General features: G+C 32.4%; 1 protein-coding gene and 1 long non-coding RNA gene across 3 annotated transcripts in view; one reads left to right on the forward strand and one right to left on the reverse strand.

Moving 5' to 3' along the window:
• TBC1D19 (TBC1 domain family member 19) overlaps window positions 1–16,752 on the forward strand; it is a 46,422-nt gene that overhangs the window by 18,808 nt on the left and 10,862 nt on the right. For both annotated transcript variants that reach the window (XM_068680067.1, XM_068680066.1), the window contains 7 exons: window positions 501–547; window positions 2,807–2,917; window positions 3,733–3,805; window positions 4,554–4,592; window positions 6,525–6,637; window positions 12,130–12,204; window positions 12,693–12,755. In XM_068680067.1, the coding sequence (XP_068536168.1) occupies window positions 501–547; window positions 2,807–2,917; window positions 3,733–3,805; window positions 4,554–4,592; window positions 6,525–6,637; window positions 12,130–12,204; window positions 12,693–12,755 (521 nt within the window). The remainder of the gene's footprint in view (window positions 1–500; window positions 548–2,806; window positions 2,918–3,732; window positions 3,806–4,553; window positions 4,593–6,524; window positions 6,638–12,129; window positions 12,205–12,692; window positions 12,756–16,752) is intronic.
• LOC137855675 (uncharacterized) lies at window positions 7,567–16,750 on the reverse strand. The gene is made up of 4 exons (XR_011095883.1): window positions 16,437–16,750; window positions 10,400–10,538; window positions 8,921–9,109; window positions 7,567–8,628 (listed from the first exon to the last, which is right to left on the reverse strand). It is a non-coding gene; the product is annotated as an uncharacterized lncRNA (long non-coding RNA).

Consider the following 16,752-nt stretch of genomic DNA (forward strand, 5'->3'; position numbering starts at 1 on the left):
AGTTAGTTAATTCCCAAGTTCTCAAAAGAAATGATTTTGCTAGGGTAATAGTTTGTATCCCACGGAGTACCACCTACACAGTGACCAATACCTTTCATGGATTGCTGATGACAAGTCCCTATTTTTTATTTGACTATAGCATATTTCATTCAGCAATCTTCACTATTTTTTAAAAAACAAACAAACAAAAGCCAACTATTTGGAATATTATATCACTCCCATGTCTGAAAGCGGTTCAATCTAAAAACTTACCTGGAATTGATAAAAGGCTTTCTAGGACTCTTCACTTAAATATGAAGGAAAACCAAGGCACTGACTAATAGTAGCATAATCTTGGAGAGTGTGTTGTAGTTGTAACTCTTTTATTTGTCATGATGTTTTTTTAATCTTTGGTGTAATGCGTTATTGAAATTGCTAAATTGTGTTACAGCTATGGGAAAATTGCATGCATTTTTAATCTCTTTTGGTTTTAACAAGTAATCATTGAAATCTTATTTCAGATCTAAGTCTTTTCCGGCCTGTTTATGCACCTAAAGATTTTCTTGAAGTAAGTATCATGAAAAAACTCAGTGATTGAATTGCATCCATTATAGTCTTTTATGTGAGGTGGGAAAGGTAATTTTTAAGTCTCAAGGAGACTGGTAAGCAATACAATTTGTTATTATTCCAAAAAAGCATGATTGGTATGATGGGGATGATTGTACATTGAGTAATATAATAGAAAGCTCATAAAAAGGATTTGCAGTATCTTTTTTTTTTGGCAATTGTCCATATGCATATTTACACTGAGACAAAGACTAATAATAGTACTGCCTAGTACTCCTAGAACAAAGTGTGAGACCTACCCATACAATTCCCTTGCCCTACTTTGTTACAGTTTGCAAACCTTTTGCTACTAAAGGGTCCTTCTTTCATTCAGGTTAGCTTTTGCAGCTTATTCGGGGTCTTTTCTCTTGTTAAGAACACCAGTGTCTGACTGGATCATTAGTTAAGGTTAATATCTTCTATAAGAGTAGCTCCATCTTATTTTGTAATTCATTTTAGATGTTAAATGGCAATACATTAAGCAATAAATAAAATAAATTGCAATGTGTGAAGCTGATAGACTGATTGAAATCAGGTTGAAAGGTTGGTTGAAATTTTAGGTCATGTATGACGAATGTGAAAAATCAAATGTAACAGAACTCTGTGGAATTTGAACTCTTTTATCTATAACCAAATGATATCATTACAAAAATGAGATTATGTGACTGCTGAATCTTTAAAGTCCAAAATGACAGTATTACTCATCATTTTGCATGGTTCAAGCATGAAATATCTTAATAAAACAGAACTTGCTTTACCAGCTATGCTTAGAATAGGAACTAACAATGGAGTAATAAGCCTTGTTGATGACGGTGAACTTAATGATGACACAGTAGGAGGTTTGGGGTTAAAATGAGATTGAAAATAAAATTTTAAAAAACTGCATCTGTATATTTTGTCAGTTATACAGGAACCAAATCATCAAGAACGTAACAGTATAGATTTATAGAGTTAAGATGGCCTCCTCATTTGCAGAATAAAATGTAGATGTCTAATAGTGAATCATCAGTCAGAGTCAATGTATTTTAATGTTTGATGTGATTTAGTACAAGTCTAATGGAATGTCTTTTGTAGTGGTAGAGAGAATGTATCATATTTCTGATTTACGTATGAAATGTTTCATGGTTATGAATTGCCAGTACATTTCTGAATCCAACAATAAACTTTCTGTCCATTGTATTACATTTCTAAAGAGTGCTTCTTGTCCAATTAGGAATATCTGAAATTTTTAATTAAACAAATCTTAATTTTTGTTTTCCATCACTTAAATACACAATCAAGTTGTGTATTTAATCTTGAGCTTACAGATGTTTGCAGATGAATCCATTTGCATTTTGGACTTATCCAGTGACCATTTTTTAAAAAATATTTTCTTTCCAGAGTATGCAGTTTATTACGTTAATCTTTTAATTTATAAGTCTGATGATGAGTTTATGTGATATTAGAATACTTAGAAGACTGAGAATTACAGAGATAGAATGTTGTAGAATTTTATAAGAGCAAGAAACTTATCTTAGAAAGTAACCTTGTCAGCTTAACATTATAATATCAAAATATATACCCATGGAATTAGAGTATGTAACAGACGAAATTCCATTATATAGTCTAGTTATTTATTTTGGCATTGAGTCCTTGTCTCTTAAATTTTACCCTTACTTTAGATTTTTAAATTTGTTTAAAAAAAAAAACAAACTCAAATAGAAGGAAGTGTCTAGAGTTATTGTTATTTAGTAAGAAATGATTGTAGTAGCAAATTGTATAGTGTTTTGATTGAATGCTACATAGGATTGCCAATGTAAGAACATGAATAAAAATTCTTTCAGAAAAAAAAAGTAGTGCTATAGAATATTCTAGATATTGTAGCCATCAGGAGGATATTCTTAAGTGTTCAAATAACTTTGATAAAGAAACTGATTTTTTTTAAGACTTCACTATGTAACCAGCACTTAATCTCATATATGAAAAATTATTTCTGTTTTTTTATTTCATAATTTGGACTTAGTTTTCAAAGTAGAATATATTTGCATTCTGAACAATTTGGCTCCTTTGTGATTTTGAAAAGTTGATATATGGTCTGATGTAATTTGGGCCTGTACATATGATAGTTTCAGGAAATGGTCTTATGCCAAATGTACTGTTTACAATACTAATGATTTTGAGAACATTTCTGAATGTAAATTTCTGAAAATGTGCAAGGAATGACAGAACTACCATTTTTAAGGTACTGATGAATCTTCGAAACCCAAATTATGAAAATGGAGAACAACCTAGTTTCAGAAATCATCTGGGGCTAATTCAGGTTCCTCTAAAAGTTAAAGATATTCCAGAATTGGTAAGTATATTCTTTCTTACTAGAGGTTTCTATAAAAATTAGTTTGCCTTGCTAATGAACAAGATTCTAAACAATAATAACATTAAAATTGAGTAAGTTTCTCCTTTTGAAACTGAAAATCAGTATGAACATGTAGTGGGTCAACGGTTAAAACAGAGCATAGAAAAGTCTTTTTAAAAGTAGTTTTTAATGAAAAATAAAATATAAAAAATAAATTGTCACTTGGGAAATTTCCATTTTGTGCCACATCACTGTTGATTTGTGCCAAAAATATACATATGTATATTTTCTTCATTTTTTTTTTGTGAAAGTAAATTCTAAAGACGCATTTTATTGTAATGAATTCTATAGTTTTATTTGAGCTTGCACATGATCAAGTAAGCTGACAATCAGTGTCTGATATTCTCTTAAAGTAATTTTAAATCTTGTTATACTGTCAGACTGTAAATGGAAGGAAGCGCTTGAATACAACTGTTATCACTGGAGGATAAGAGAACTGTTCTTAAGGCTCCACTGAGAATGTTCCTGAGGAGTTTATGCTATCTTTAACCTGATCTCTCATTTCCCACTTTATTACATACAGGCATATTTCATAGTCAACATGAAAAATGACACTAGACTAAGTATTGATGTGAGATTTTTCTCTTTTAAAAACCTGGGATCGTGTTTCATATATATGCATTTAAAAGAACTGTGTTTGGTTTAGAAAATATTTGCATTAAACCTTTCAGAAGAAATCTCATGACTTAGAGAATTAAACACTACTAATTACTTTGTTACGGTTTTGTTTTGTTTGTTTGTTTGTTTGTTTTCAGAAAGAAGATTTCAGTGAACTAGGCTTAAATACGGGACAGCTGGGTATTGATGATTCAGCACAAGTGCCTCCTGGTTAGTAAATGCTGTGGTTTAGTCATTTACTTAGAGAACTAATGCATAGAATACAGTGCAAATATCAAGTAGCTTGTGTATTTTTTCCATAATGAACCATAAATATTTATTCTGCACCTATGAATTTAATGATTTTCTTGGTAAAATACAGCTAATAATAAGCAACATTGAAAATACAAAGGGTCAGATTTGAAGATTTAAAATTAGCATATTTACAGCTTGAAAATATGTTAATTTCAGGTGGTTGAACACTTCAGGATCAAGCCTGGAGAACAAACTTTTCTGTCTCCAAAACTACAGAAAATACTGATAAATCTTAAGTCAACCCTGCAGTGTGACACCACTAACAGATTCATATATATACAAATATCTTCTGTTGTTTTTCCTGGTATACAATTATTCCTATATAAACGGGTCTTAAAATGGCCTCTTCATGTGAAAATGGAAAACACTGAAGTTATTTTTCTTTTTAAATGGAAATTTACCTATTCAAAGTCTTGGCTTTTGCAGTGTAGTGCTACTTTTGTATTTGTGTCCTTCAGATGAGAAGAAATTCTTTGGTATTATCTCTTCGTATTTCTTGGAAAAAAACATTGATGCTGATGCAGGTTAATTTTTAGTGACTTTGCATTCAGCTGATTTTTACTGCTAGTGATGTGTAGTAAAAATACAGAATACTTTACTGGGTTGAGTGTCATTTTTTTCTAATTTATTTTTTGTAGTTCATTTCTATTTCTTTATTTCCTAGAGTTCTTTGAAAATGAACATGTACGTGTTGGACAAAAAGGTACGGATATGTTTTCATTTGTTTAAAAAAAACACCAACAACAGAAACCTATGAGTAGTACGAATACAGTTTGTACTTTCATACCTCCTATGCCTTTAGAATTTTAACAAGGTAGGCAGACAAACAAAACATAGACAGTCATAACATTGTAATTTAGACAAGGGCAGAAAAGCAAGCATTGCAGTCTACCAGTAGCTATCAGATAAATAACTCCACAAATATTTCATTAAAATGAAATAGGAAGCATAGGCACATAACTTTTTGGTGATGACTTAACTTATGCTGCTACTGAATTTCATTTTAAAATCACAAGACTCTGGACTCCCTTCCCTGCACACACAGTTCTCATTAATGAAATGGGTTTTACGCCAGTGCGTCAGAACAACGTCTTTTTAATTTGCAGTTGCAGAACTTGCTAAATATTGCAATACTTAGTTACCATGTATACAGCTTTTTCTGAAAAAGGTTAGGAGTTTCTGTGATGGCTGAGACTTGATCCAGAAAGGGAAAAAAAAACATTTATTAGTTCCAGTTCGCTTATAGGAGTGTACGTGCAGGGAATGTTTGAAATATATGCAACTTACAGTTTCTTGTGATTTGTGCAAAACATTATCAAAGGAAAAAAGTGGGGTGGATACCATCTCAAAAGTCCTCCATCCCTTTTTTGTTGTTGTAGTAACAAAACAATGACCTTTCTTTGTCTTCTCCTTTTGTGGTCCTTCTGTTCATTGTCTGTTCTCTGATCCAAGTGCAACTCATTAGGGTGCTGTCCATCTCCCTGTTCTTTTCTTTTTTCTCCAAATCAATTCTCCAGCCAAACTTACTGAGCCATTCATTTAAATCCACAATGTAACTCTTAGTCCTCATCTTGTCTCTTCAGAGCAGCCTCTATTACACAGTTGGTCTTAACTTTTTGTACGTGCAAAGACACGGAAACTTGTAAAAGTGTAAGCTAGAGTGTTGACCATGAATATTTAAGTTCATTCAGTGGGATTTCTTTTGCATGCTCTATTGGATTTTAGAACATAAAGTGTTCTTTATGTCCTTGGTTGCCATGGGTGCATTGATTTTCTTTTATGCAATACATACGACCTAGTCTGAGGAGCTACATTTTATTATAATCTAATTCGTAATTCCTTTATTGTGTTGTAAAACTTAATCTTGTATGTAGCAAAACTACTTTTTCATACTTTGTGTCTCAGTAAGAAACAGAAAGGTAAACAGTTTTTTTTTTCTTTTTGCCCCATTCTTTAGGGGGGAAAAAAAGATGACACGCCATCTGTGTTAAGAGCTCTGCTCGTTAAACAGAAAATTTATAGACCAGTTATTCAGTACTTCAGAAGAGAGAGAAAAAGATAATTCAGTAGGTTTATAATTCCAAACCTCATCCTTCCAAACCTTTTAGATATTTTCCCTTTAGCTAATGCTTGCTGGAAAATCAGATTGTAAGCCCTGTTCCTGAATCTTCATATTACGTGCATGTACGTAACTACACTCCAGCTATCAGTCAAATAGGTAACGGACTAACCTCATTCTCTTGATTTCTTTGTTGCCTTCATGTGTGTTTAATTTGCCAAAATAAATGCTTGAATTCTCTCTGTATAACAAACAGCACCAAAAATAAATCTTTCAGAACCATTGCTTGCACACAAAACTGTAATAAGCTAAATAGAAGAGTAAAGTGCATCGAATTCCAGTGTAATGCAAAGTTTCTTGGTAATACAGTCTTTTATTACTTTTTTTTATTGATCTAACAGACTAATATCCACTTCAAATATATGCAAATATTGCAGAACTCTTTTACTGTCATAGGCTGTGTAGTGTGTCTCAATTTTCAGTACTCCAAAAAAAAATAAATTGAAGTACTCGAAGTTTGGTGAACTTTGGACATCTTAAACTACATCAGTTTATTACTTGCTTTTTTTCTTGCAGTTTTAGCAGAGCAAGATAGTGCTGCAGCTCAACAATATGTCCGTCAGGGATGCCCAACGGCACTCCGAGCTGATCTGTGGGCCCTCATTCTGAATATTTCTAATCAGCCAGAGGTAAGGAGCAAAGTGAGAGTAAAATCGGCACAAGTAGGATGTTAATATGTTAGAACAGGTCCGGAGCAAGTTGATCAGAGGGCTGGAGCACCTCTACTATTAAGAAAGGCTGAGATAGCTGGGGCCGTTCAGCCTTTAGGCATTAGAAGAGAAGGCTCCAGGGTGTCCTTATTGCAGCTTTTCAGTACTTAAAGGGGGCTTATAAAAAAGATGGAGAGCGACTTTTTGCTGAGTCAGATAATGACAGGATAAGGGGGAATGATTTTAAACTTAAAGAGGGGAGATTTAGGTTAGAGATTAGGAGGAAACTCTTCACTCAGAGGGTGGCGAGGTGCTGGATCGGGCTGCCCAGAGAGGTTGTGGATGCCCCATGCCTGGAGGTGTTCAAGACCAGGTTGGATGAGGCCCTGAGCAACCTGATCTAGTGGGTAGTGTCCCTACCTATGGCCAGGGGGTTGGAACTAGAGGATCTTTGAGGTCCCTTCAAACCTGAGCTGTTCTATGAAAATGCAAAGGCAAGTGTACAAACACTTTTACTATTTTACTCAAGTCCTGAACAATGAACTCTTCTGCAGTATCAGAAGATATATAACTGTCAATATATACGTAATATATTCATACCATAGCAATTAAAATCCATAGGTAAGTCTTTGGAGAATTAATTGTCAGTACTTTGTTACATTTATGACCGAATTTACATGTATGAAGGCTATTTTTATTTCAATAAAAGCCTTGTATAGATTTTACTGTATTTCATGTCCTTTGAGGATGTAGTCATTTTCTCATAACACTGCGGCATTTATTGGTGACTATATAGTAAGATGATAAGATCTTATCCATAAAAATAAGTGTGAATCTTGTTCATTGGCAGCTTACCTAAGGAGTACTCATGCTAAAACAAATTTTTAATAAAGTTACATGGTCTGGAATTAGAATTACTTAGTTTATTCTTTTTATTTTTTTGAGAAATAGAGCAGGCTTTTGTTTCTCATAAGTAAAAGATGAAACTCTCTGTAGAAGAAAGAGCTGTTGAAATAATAATGAAATATTGTAAATCTTAATCAAGATGCTCAACACAAGATTTAAGTTCTTTTAAATTACTAGGCCAGCTTGACCTTTAGAAGTCTTGCTCTTTATGAGACTGGGAGTTTAACAGATATGAAATTAATGTTGTTGGTTACACTGCATCTGCTTATGTTCTGTTAAATGCTACATCTCTAACAGCATTTTTATCTTAATGTAGAAAATGAAAACATTGAATAAAAAAGCCAAGGATTTTGTTTTGATGATAGAAAGTCAAGAAAATGAGAAAAATAAAAAAATACTTCATTTTACTTTTATGTGAAGCATGAGCTATTATGGAAATAGATTTCCTAAAATTCAGTTTCTGAAATTGTCATGGACATCTTTTCTACTTCTTTTTTAAAGAGGAACAAGCTGTGTCTGTCTATTAATATATTTGTTGGCCATACTGTTACATCCTCTAAAAGTTAACTCTAGTTTTTAGTAGTTTTTAATGTGTGTTTCTATTATGCATGAAGTATTAATATTTTAGACTTTGTCCAAAGGTTAGCTTCTGCTGTGAGTGTATTAACTCAATCTACCATTAGGTAAGCTAGAGAGCAGTGCATTTGATTACATCTACTCATGGATGTGTTTTCACTTTGTAGTAATTAGTAAGGCATCTCCAACTTATGCACATGGACATTTCTGTTAGCACTGCTAATGTGCCCTCCCTGACATCATATTTACCTTGTGTTAACTTTCCACACACTTAGCAAATGATGCTCATGAACTATAGAGGAGGTAAAAAAAAACAACTTCATACACACAAAGTATTCTTTGATTCAGTGCAATAGACATTCTGCTTTAGGAGATGTTGCACGGGGTTCAGAACCTTGAGATGGAGACTATTTGCCTGTATGCAGTATTCTGTGGTGAAGATGAAAAAACTCTAGAAAGGTAAGTAGCTAGAGAATGGTAACAACAACCTGAAAGAAAAGTAAGGATGGATGAAATAATGTTGAATTGCAAATTTGTCAACAGTTTGAGATTATTGAAATAAAGGACTGGAAAACAGTTAAAAACAAAACAAAACAAACAAACAAACAAAAACAAATCAAAAGAAAAAAAAAACACGCCAACACGCCAAAGAACAGAAAGAGTGTACTTCATGAAAAAGAGTGTGACTATTCTGAATCTTTTCCATCTAAGTTCAATGGCATCTGACAGCTTCTATGGGTTAGTTACAAACTGCTAACAGTAATGAAGGACAACTCCTACCTTTGTCATCAATTTGGGTTGCATCCCACAGTATGAAGTGCTGAAGGACAGCATGTCTGTTACAGAGCTTGGTTGTGATTGCCTCCATTGAGCAGAATAGCTAGAAAAACACTTTCTAAAGTACACTTGTTCTCAGGCATAGAGTTTTGTGCCCTTCATGCTCCTTGCTTCTTTATGAACCTAGAATACCTAGAAATGGAAGATAAATATTTTCATCAATGAGTGGGGACACTTCTCACTGAAAGTTTAACAAAACACATGCTCCAGTTAAAACCTGTTCACGTGGATATTCACCAGCATCATCTATATTATTAATTTAATTTTTCTTTAGAAATGTAGCAGATAAATTAGCAGATAAGATGCATTTTGATGCACTTTTCACTGATAACAGCTATATTTGGGGCGTTATGTTATCTCTATATTATTCTGCAGTTCAAATGTTACCATGAAGTAAATTAGCTAGCTATTCAGTCAAATAAATTGTGTCTGTATCATTCTTTTCTTTAGCTTTTGGTTGGATTTTATTTTGCTTAATTTTCTAGACATACTTTATAGAGTAATATATATAGTTTAATATATCTTAATTATAAAATAGAAGGCTGAGAGCATTCTTTAAAATGCTTTAAGCAAAGCCTACAGTGTTTCTATATATAAATATCTTGTGAGATACATAATTTTCAGTTTAGAAATATTTTTAGTTCTTTTCTAAAAGGGTTGAATGATTTGATTCTTCGATTTTGATGCAAAAGTGAATACAGTGATTGCTACTTGTAGTCATATTTGAATGCCGATGTGTACATTTATTCTGGTGTTTTCTTGACATCCATGTAAGCTCTGCTTATGAATGAAATTACCTCTAACCTTCACTTGTGCAGAGTCTAGTTCAGGTGGATTTAACATTACATTTGTTTTGATGTCTGTACTTACTGCTGGGTGTTTATTATTTCCTGAGAAACTGACCCATCCATCTGGTATTGCTAAATTAACTCTTTTCAATGCATTCAGTGAAAGGTTTAACATTGTTTTCTTCATTAACAGAACAAAAGCACCGAAGAAAAAAAATGCAGCCTAGTGCTACACAAACACCTTTTAAAATGAGGCCTTAATGTTTTCTGCTGCTTCGGTTTTCTAAACAATTCATTTTTGTTTTGGCATTGGGAGTTGGAGTAGCAGGACTTACTTTGTACATGTAAAATGCAGAGATTTGGTACTGCAGTTGACTTACCTTAAAAAAATAATTCAAGAGCTCAGATTGATGTATGAGCATAAATTCATGAAGCTTCACAGGTCTATGCATAGTAGAAAAACATTATTATTCCTGTTTTACAAATTAGTAGCCTATGTAATGTGACAGAAGACTTTATTCTAATGTGGCAGTGTTGGAACTGATCCTTAGGAGTTCCAGAGCTCACCAGGTTGCTGCCTTGAGGACCTGTATTTTGGAATCTTGCTGAATTTTAAAGGAAAGTTGTTACTCACAGAAAATCTTGTCATCCTCTTCCCATTCTGTCTTACTATTTTCTCATAGTTAAAAATGTCTTTCTTATCTTGCTATGCATATGTGAGGAATTGGCTAGTTGTTTGGCAAAGGATTCCCACACTGCCTTGATTGTAGACTCTGTCAAGTAATGTATCAACCATATTAGTACTTGTGGAATTGGCAATACCTTTAAGGCATCTTGCATGCACATACAACAGAAACAGTTAATCATGCAATATGGCTAGCATGAAAAAGAAGGTTGTTTTTTTTTTTTTGCTAGTTCCTGTCATAATAGGTACAGTTATTTGAGATAGGAAAAAAAAAACCAACCAAACACCTTTGTAGATTATTCATTTGACAGTGCTGCACAATACTGCAATATTGATGCTTCAAAATTCTCACTTGAATATTAAGGTAATTTTCTGTAGCTTTTAAGAACAGTTCTCCATCCAGACTGCTATTAGTTTTTATTTAGTAAATTTTGTCTCAACCTTTGTAAAGTGTTAGTGGATTAGTTATACCTCCTTTTTTTTTTTTTTCTCAGAAAGAAAAATATTTTCCCTGTGGTACTTAGCGTTACTTAAGGAATTCTGTATTTGTCCTCTTTTCAAATTGTCTAATAATCTGTTAGTTCTAATAGATTTCTAAGGGTATGCTATTCACTTCTTTTCAGTTTTTGATCAATGCAAAGAACAGTTGCAGTGTTCCCTAGTCTTTTTTACTTCTATTCTCTCCCTTTAAAATTCACTTTTGAAATTTCATCTTTTTTTCCCATTATTTTGTGAAATCCTTACTCCAAGTATATATCTGTTGCAGAGAAATCAGCAGTACATATGTAAAGCTTGCAATATACAAGCATTTGTGTGGTGTCTGGAGAGATGCTGAAATAAAAATAAATAAATAAATAAAGTGAGAGGGAGCCTTGGGACTGACGATTTAGTGTACACATTAAAACAATTCAATCTAAAACAGTTGAAACAGTAATATTCAATTGCAGGCATAATGGCAGAGAGGTATTTGGGGATTTAGGAATTACATGATGATAGTGAAACATGTCATTTTTTTTTCCTTTGCAAGGTCTTTCTTAGAAGAAAGGCATAAAACAAACAAAGTAACATAGCATTTGTTCTGTTACTTTCCAGTTGTTTCTCCTTGGTGTATCTTTTTTAGAAACTCAGGAAGTAACTGAAGTTTAAAAAAAAAAGTCTGAGTTCTTTGTATTCCCCACCAGATTTTTGATATCTTTTCATCATTTTGATATCATTTCATCTTTTCAACATTTTTTTAGGTTTGTACTGTATTAACATTAAATATTTGCAGCAGCTCAGTAATGCTAGAAGTCAGAACTCATTACTGAAAAGGATCATCGAAGTAGAGGATAACAAAGAAGAAAGTTGTAATGATTTTGAGCATTGAAAAACTTTTGACTGTGTAGATACCCAAAGGTTGGAAGATAAGAATCTTTGGTTTAAATTAGTTTTCATTTGTATTAATTACCTAATATATGAATAAATATAAAGGGGAGGTCTTTTTATAAAGTCTTGAGTATCTACCTAATTTCTGAGAAAGAATAAGCAGTGATAGAATACTTCCTAAATTATGCAGTGGGTATTTGAGTTTAATAAACGCTTTTATTTTATTATTATTATTATTAAAAATTAGCTTCTGTAATTTTAATATAGATTGAATTTTGTCTCATACTGATGATGATAATATTTTTTAATTTTAGGATATCTTGTATTATGAACAACTCAAATCAAATGTGATTCAGTACGACCTTTTAGTGGACAGCCTGATTTACAAAGTAAGTAATTCATTAACCAGTGATTAAGTGATTTATATACTCATCACACCAAGATCTTTATTTTTTATTTTTTTTTTAACAAACAAAATGTTAGATGGTTTGATTTTAAGGAGTGTCAGAATAATTAGGGTCGATTCATTATTGTAAACTGTCTCCTTGTGCCTGTGTTGGCTCTTGCATAAGATATTTGTTTAAGTTGAAGTGTTAAACAGTCATAAAGAAATGGTAACTTCATTTGAAGGAATAACTGGTTTTGGAAGGAAAGGAAGCATTGTCATCCAAGAATTCCAAGTTTCAATTCTAAATACTTTAATAATCAAGTTAATATTATGGTTTTGCATTTTAAAATATGGAGTATGTGCTTAACTACAACTCCTTCATGATTAAATGGTGAAATGGTGTCTTTTAGTACTCTGTTAAGCTTAGCTTCTGTAGAGAGTCTGAAAATATGTCTTTTGGCTTCAAAGTGCTGTATTTTTTGATTTCAGGATGTAAAGCTAACAGCAAGCAATGATGACTACTATTTTGTATTTGAGGATTATTTATATCAGGTATGTAACTACTTTTTTTCTTGGAAAAGCTAGGAAAGTATATTGCTGAGACAGAATGCAGTGAGACCCTAGCCAGATGCATGTGCTGCACATATATTGTCCATTTGGAATACCAATACTCTTAAGTTAATCTTGGACATTTAGATAGATGAAGCATGACAGGCTTCTTAAAAACTCCTGAAGGACCCTACAAGTTGTCTCTCCAATACAGAAAATATGAAGTCTGCCATTTTCTTCCTCTTTCTAGCTTTGTAGTATTGAAATGATAAACAGGAGCTATGGAGTGCAGAGAAATTAAGATAGGACCAATATGTTCGGATTTCCAGTTTAAGAACAAAAATATTGCTTTAGAGCTATTTCAGTGACCTACAAAAATAAGTATCAAGATATTTTATTGATGTGTTTTCAAACTGAAGACATTGATTCTCTATATGTATGGTTACTTTTAAGATTGCTCCCATTCCAAAGCTGCTTCTAGCAATGGAGAACCCATCTAATTTGTAAAGAATTATCTTCATTGCTGCCTGTCAGATGCCCTTAAATAGAAGGAGATTACATTTATGAATTTCCTAATTTGTGATTGACTGCAGTGTCAACATAAATGTCACGCAGCAAACTTACCATTCCCACAGTTCTTTCAATTTCATTAGTCACACCTGTTAGGTTAGACTGGCTTAATTTTTTGTTTTAGAGCTATGTGAAATGAAATAAGTTTTTCCTTGATGATAAAACTGCTGGTAGTCTGGAGAATAAACAAAAGAAGGAGCTGTCCTTAACATTGTTTAGCCCATAGAAGTATAAGAATGTGTTAGTATTTAAACATACTGTTCAATTATGTCATTATATTTTTAGCATAGTAAGGATTTCAATATTAACACTTAAAATGATAACTTAAAGGAAATATAGCCTGTTTTTAACTTAAAACACTTACAATATTAAGATCTGTATCTGAATTTGTTTCTAAATAAAGATTTGTGAAGTGGCTATATGATAACAACTCAAGCAACAGTGTTTTTTTTTTTCAGTGCAATATTTGCATGTAGATTTTTCTTTGACACTTAAATCTAGAAAAGAATCTTCATTATTGTTATACTGGAAGCTTCATGGGATGTAAAAATCTCATTTTTTTCCATTTCATTCATTGTATAGACAACTAAGGCACAACAACTAGTCATTAGCTGACAGTTCCAATGGACACAGAATTCAAATCTGTAAATGAATTTAAGCAAGTATACAGTATAATCTTTTGTTTTAAGACTCTCAGAAATAGTTGTTTTTTTTTTTCATTGTTCTCAACATAAAGCATGATTGAAAATTTTATTTTTGTATATATATCTATTGACTAAAGGAATTATTACAGAATGGAAATCATGAAAAGTCCCAACCTTACCTTAATAATTTGAAGGGAGAGTCAACCAAAAATCTTTGAAAAATTAAGTGGCTGATTTTACTTCCAGGCTTTTAGGCAAAGAATACCTTAAGCATCTAGTTATTAGTTGTTCGTTTTCTTTGGTATATTGTGGAATTCCATAAGTGTTTGTTTTTTTTTCTAGTAGAAGGTTAACCATTCTCCTTGATTATTTTCTCTTCTGACCTGCTTTGCAAATGCATCATGAATTTGCAAATGCATCACTGTTAGATGATTTTATTCTGTGGGACCTAAAAACTTTGCAGTATTGGCATCTGTCTGATATGGAATATTATTTACTGATTTCATATGATAACTGGAATTCAATATTGGCTAGGTAAAGGAGATCATGAAAACTTTAGTTTAAACCAGTTAAATTACTTCTGTTTACTTTTTTTTTTTTTTTTTTTTTTTTGCTTTTTTAGCTTTCTTGTAGCTCATTACCACCTTGAAATTTTTCAAGTCTTTGAGCAGAGTGTGACATTTGTCTGTGAATTGCTTAACAGAAAAAGTATCAATCAAAACCAGAACATCTGGGCATAAAATAATAACGAGGATGTTCAGTTGCATTGCTGGTACCTCTTTAATAGCATGCATTCCTTCCTAGAAAGAACATTGTGAAATGATGTAATGTATTTGCTTTACTGTGCTTTCTTTATCCCAAGTTAACATTTGTTTATTAATTCTTTATAACTATTGAAATGGAGTACAGTTACATTCAGTATAGTCTTCTTTTTTTTTAATTAAAGCTTTGTTTTTTTTTTTTGTTTGTTTTGTTTTGTTTTCTTATTCCTTTGAATTCAGTGGTTTTCTGATTGTGATTGTATTGCTGCTAAAAATATCCAGTGGTTTATCAAACATTTCTGTACTTTAAGAGGGTTTGTATTATTTTCCTTTAGCAGTATCATTTTTGTGAATGAGAAGAATAATACATAAATCAAAATTCAGGATTTAATGTCGGATGTTTAATTTTAATACTGTAGTTTTACATCCTGCATAATGAATACATGCAAAGAACCTCACCCAGCAGCTTTTAGGTGTAGTCAGAACTTGGGTTTGAGAGTCTACCTCATCTGAAGACACACAGTCTTAAAGAGTTCCAGATACTGGTACTGGCTGCTGTGTTCAAAAAAAAAAAAAAAAAAAAAAAAAGGAAAAGAAAAGGTGGGAGGCCTCAAATTAAGGTTACATTCTTTCCCCTATGAGAGAACACAATTTATGTCCTTTTCAGATTAGTTCATCTTCTCTCACCTCAGTTAACATATACACAGAATTACATTTGCCTGTGTATTGTTATTGTCAGTTGTATTTTGGCAGCTATGAAAATGATTGTGTATTGCGCAAAAATAATATTTAGTTTCAACTGTTGAAGATAAAGAAACTATTTATTTTTTAAAAGATGCTTGTTATCTGAGAAGTAATTTCAAGATTCAGAAGAGGGAAATGTCTCAAAATATGACCTACTTTCAAAAAAATTTCAGTGGTGTTCAGGTGTCACGGTTTTGCATGCTTCCTTTCGGTAAACACTGATATCTGGAAAATGTTTGGAATAGTTAGTTGAAGGAAAAATCTACTTATTTTATTTATAATAAATTATGTAGTAAAACACCATATAAAACATCTCCACATTTTAAACCTTGGCTACAGTTTGAAGAAAAACTTATAAAACCTGTAAGAGGAGAAGGTTTAAGATATGCAAAGATCAGCATCAATTGAAGACTGTATTACTTCTGCCCTCTTGTGTGCATTGTTGATAGTGCAGCCTTTCATTGCACCACAACATGAACATTTTCCAAGTATAATAATGATTACATTTTTTACAACTGTATGTGGGATGAGTTTCTTCATTATTTTTTCTATGAATGCTCTTAATATTTAATTTTATATTCAATTGTTCTAGATTGTTCCTTTATGTTAGCATGAAAACTACAGATACATTTCACAAAATAAAGTATGTATTTAAGAAAGTATGGATATGAGGTGAACGTTCTCATCTGCTCTTTTGGAAAGCACTGAACATAGTGTAAGCATTCTGCAAAGATTTTAGGAATGAGAGAGAAATATGAGGATCGGTCTTCTGGAAATGCACACGTTAAAATGTAAATGTTTCATTTGCTTATTCACTTAGTAAGACTTCCCCGAGTCATAGTAACTGATTAGGAAAATGAACTGATATGCATCACAGTATTAAGTTGCATGCACACAGCAAGCTGTTAAAGACTTAGTTGTTAAAACTAAGATGTCTAAGCAAAAACTTAGAATACTTACCAAACATTCCAGAATGTTCCAATGTGCTGATTATTCAGGTGTAGGTCAATATGATGTGACAGAAGGATGTAGGTTCATGCTTAGAGGCAAAGAGGAAGATTGGAGAGTGTGGATATTTTACTGACAATAAATGAATGTGAAGATGGTATCATAACAAGTTCAAAGTGAGCCTGGGAATTTTAACAGGAAAGTGAATTAAGTCAGTCAATAGCTTTCAACCATATTAGCTCTCTTTAGGAAAGTCCAATAGGTGCTAATTAGGGCAGGTGCTTAAATCCCTGTTTGACATTACTTTGTTGATTGTCAGCTTATTTTTGTCTT

This window comes from Anas acuta, chromosome 4 (genome assembly GCF_963932015.1).
Source record: "Anas acuta chromosome 4, bAnaAcu1.1, whole genome shotgun sequence".
Taxonomy (NCBI): domain Eukaryota; kingdom Metazoa; phylum Chordata; class Aves; order Anseriformes; family Anatidae; genus Anas; species Anas acuta.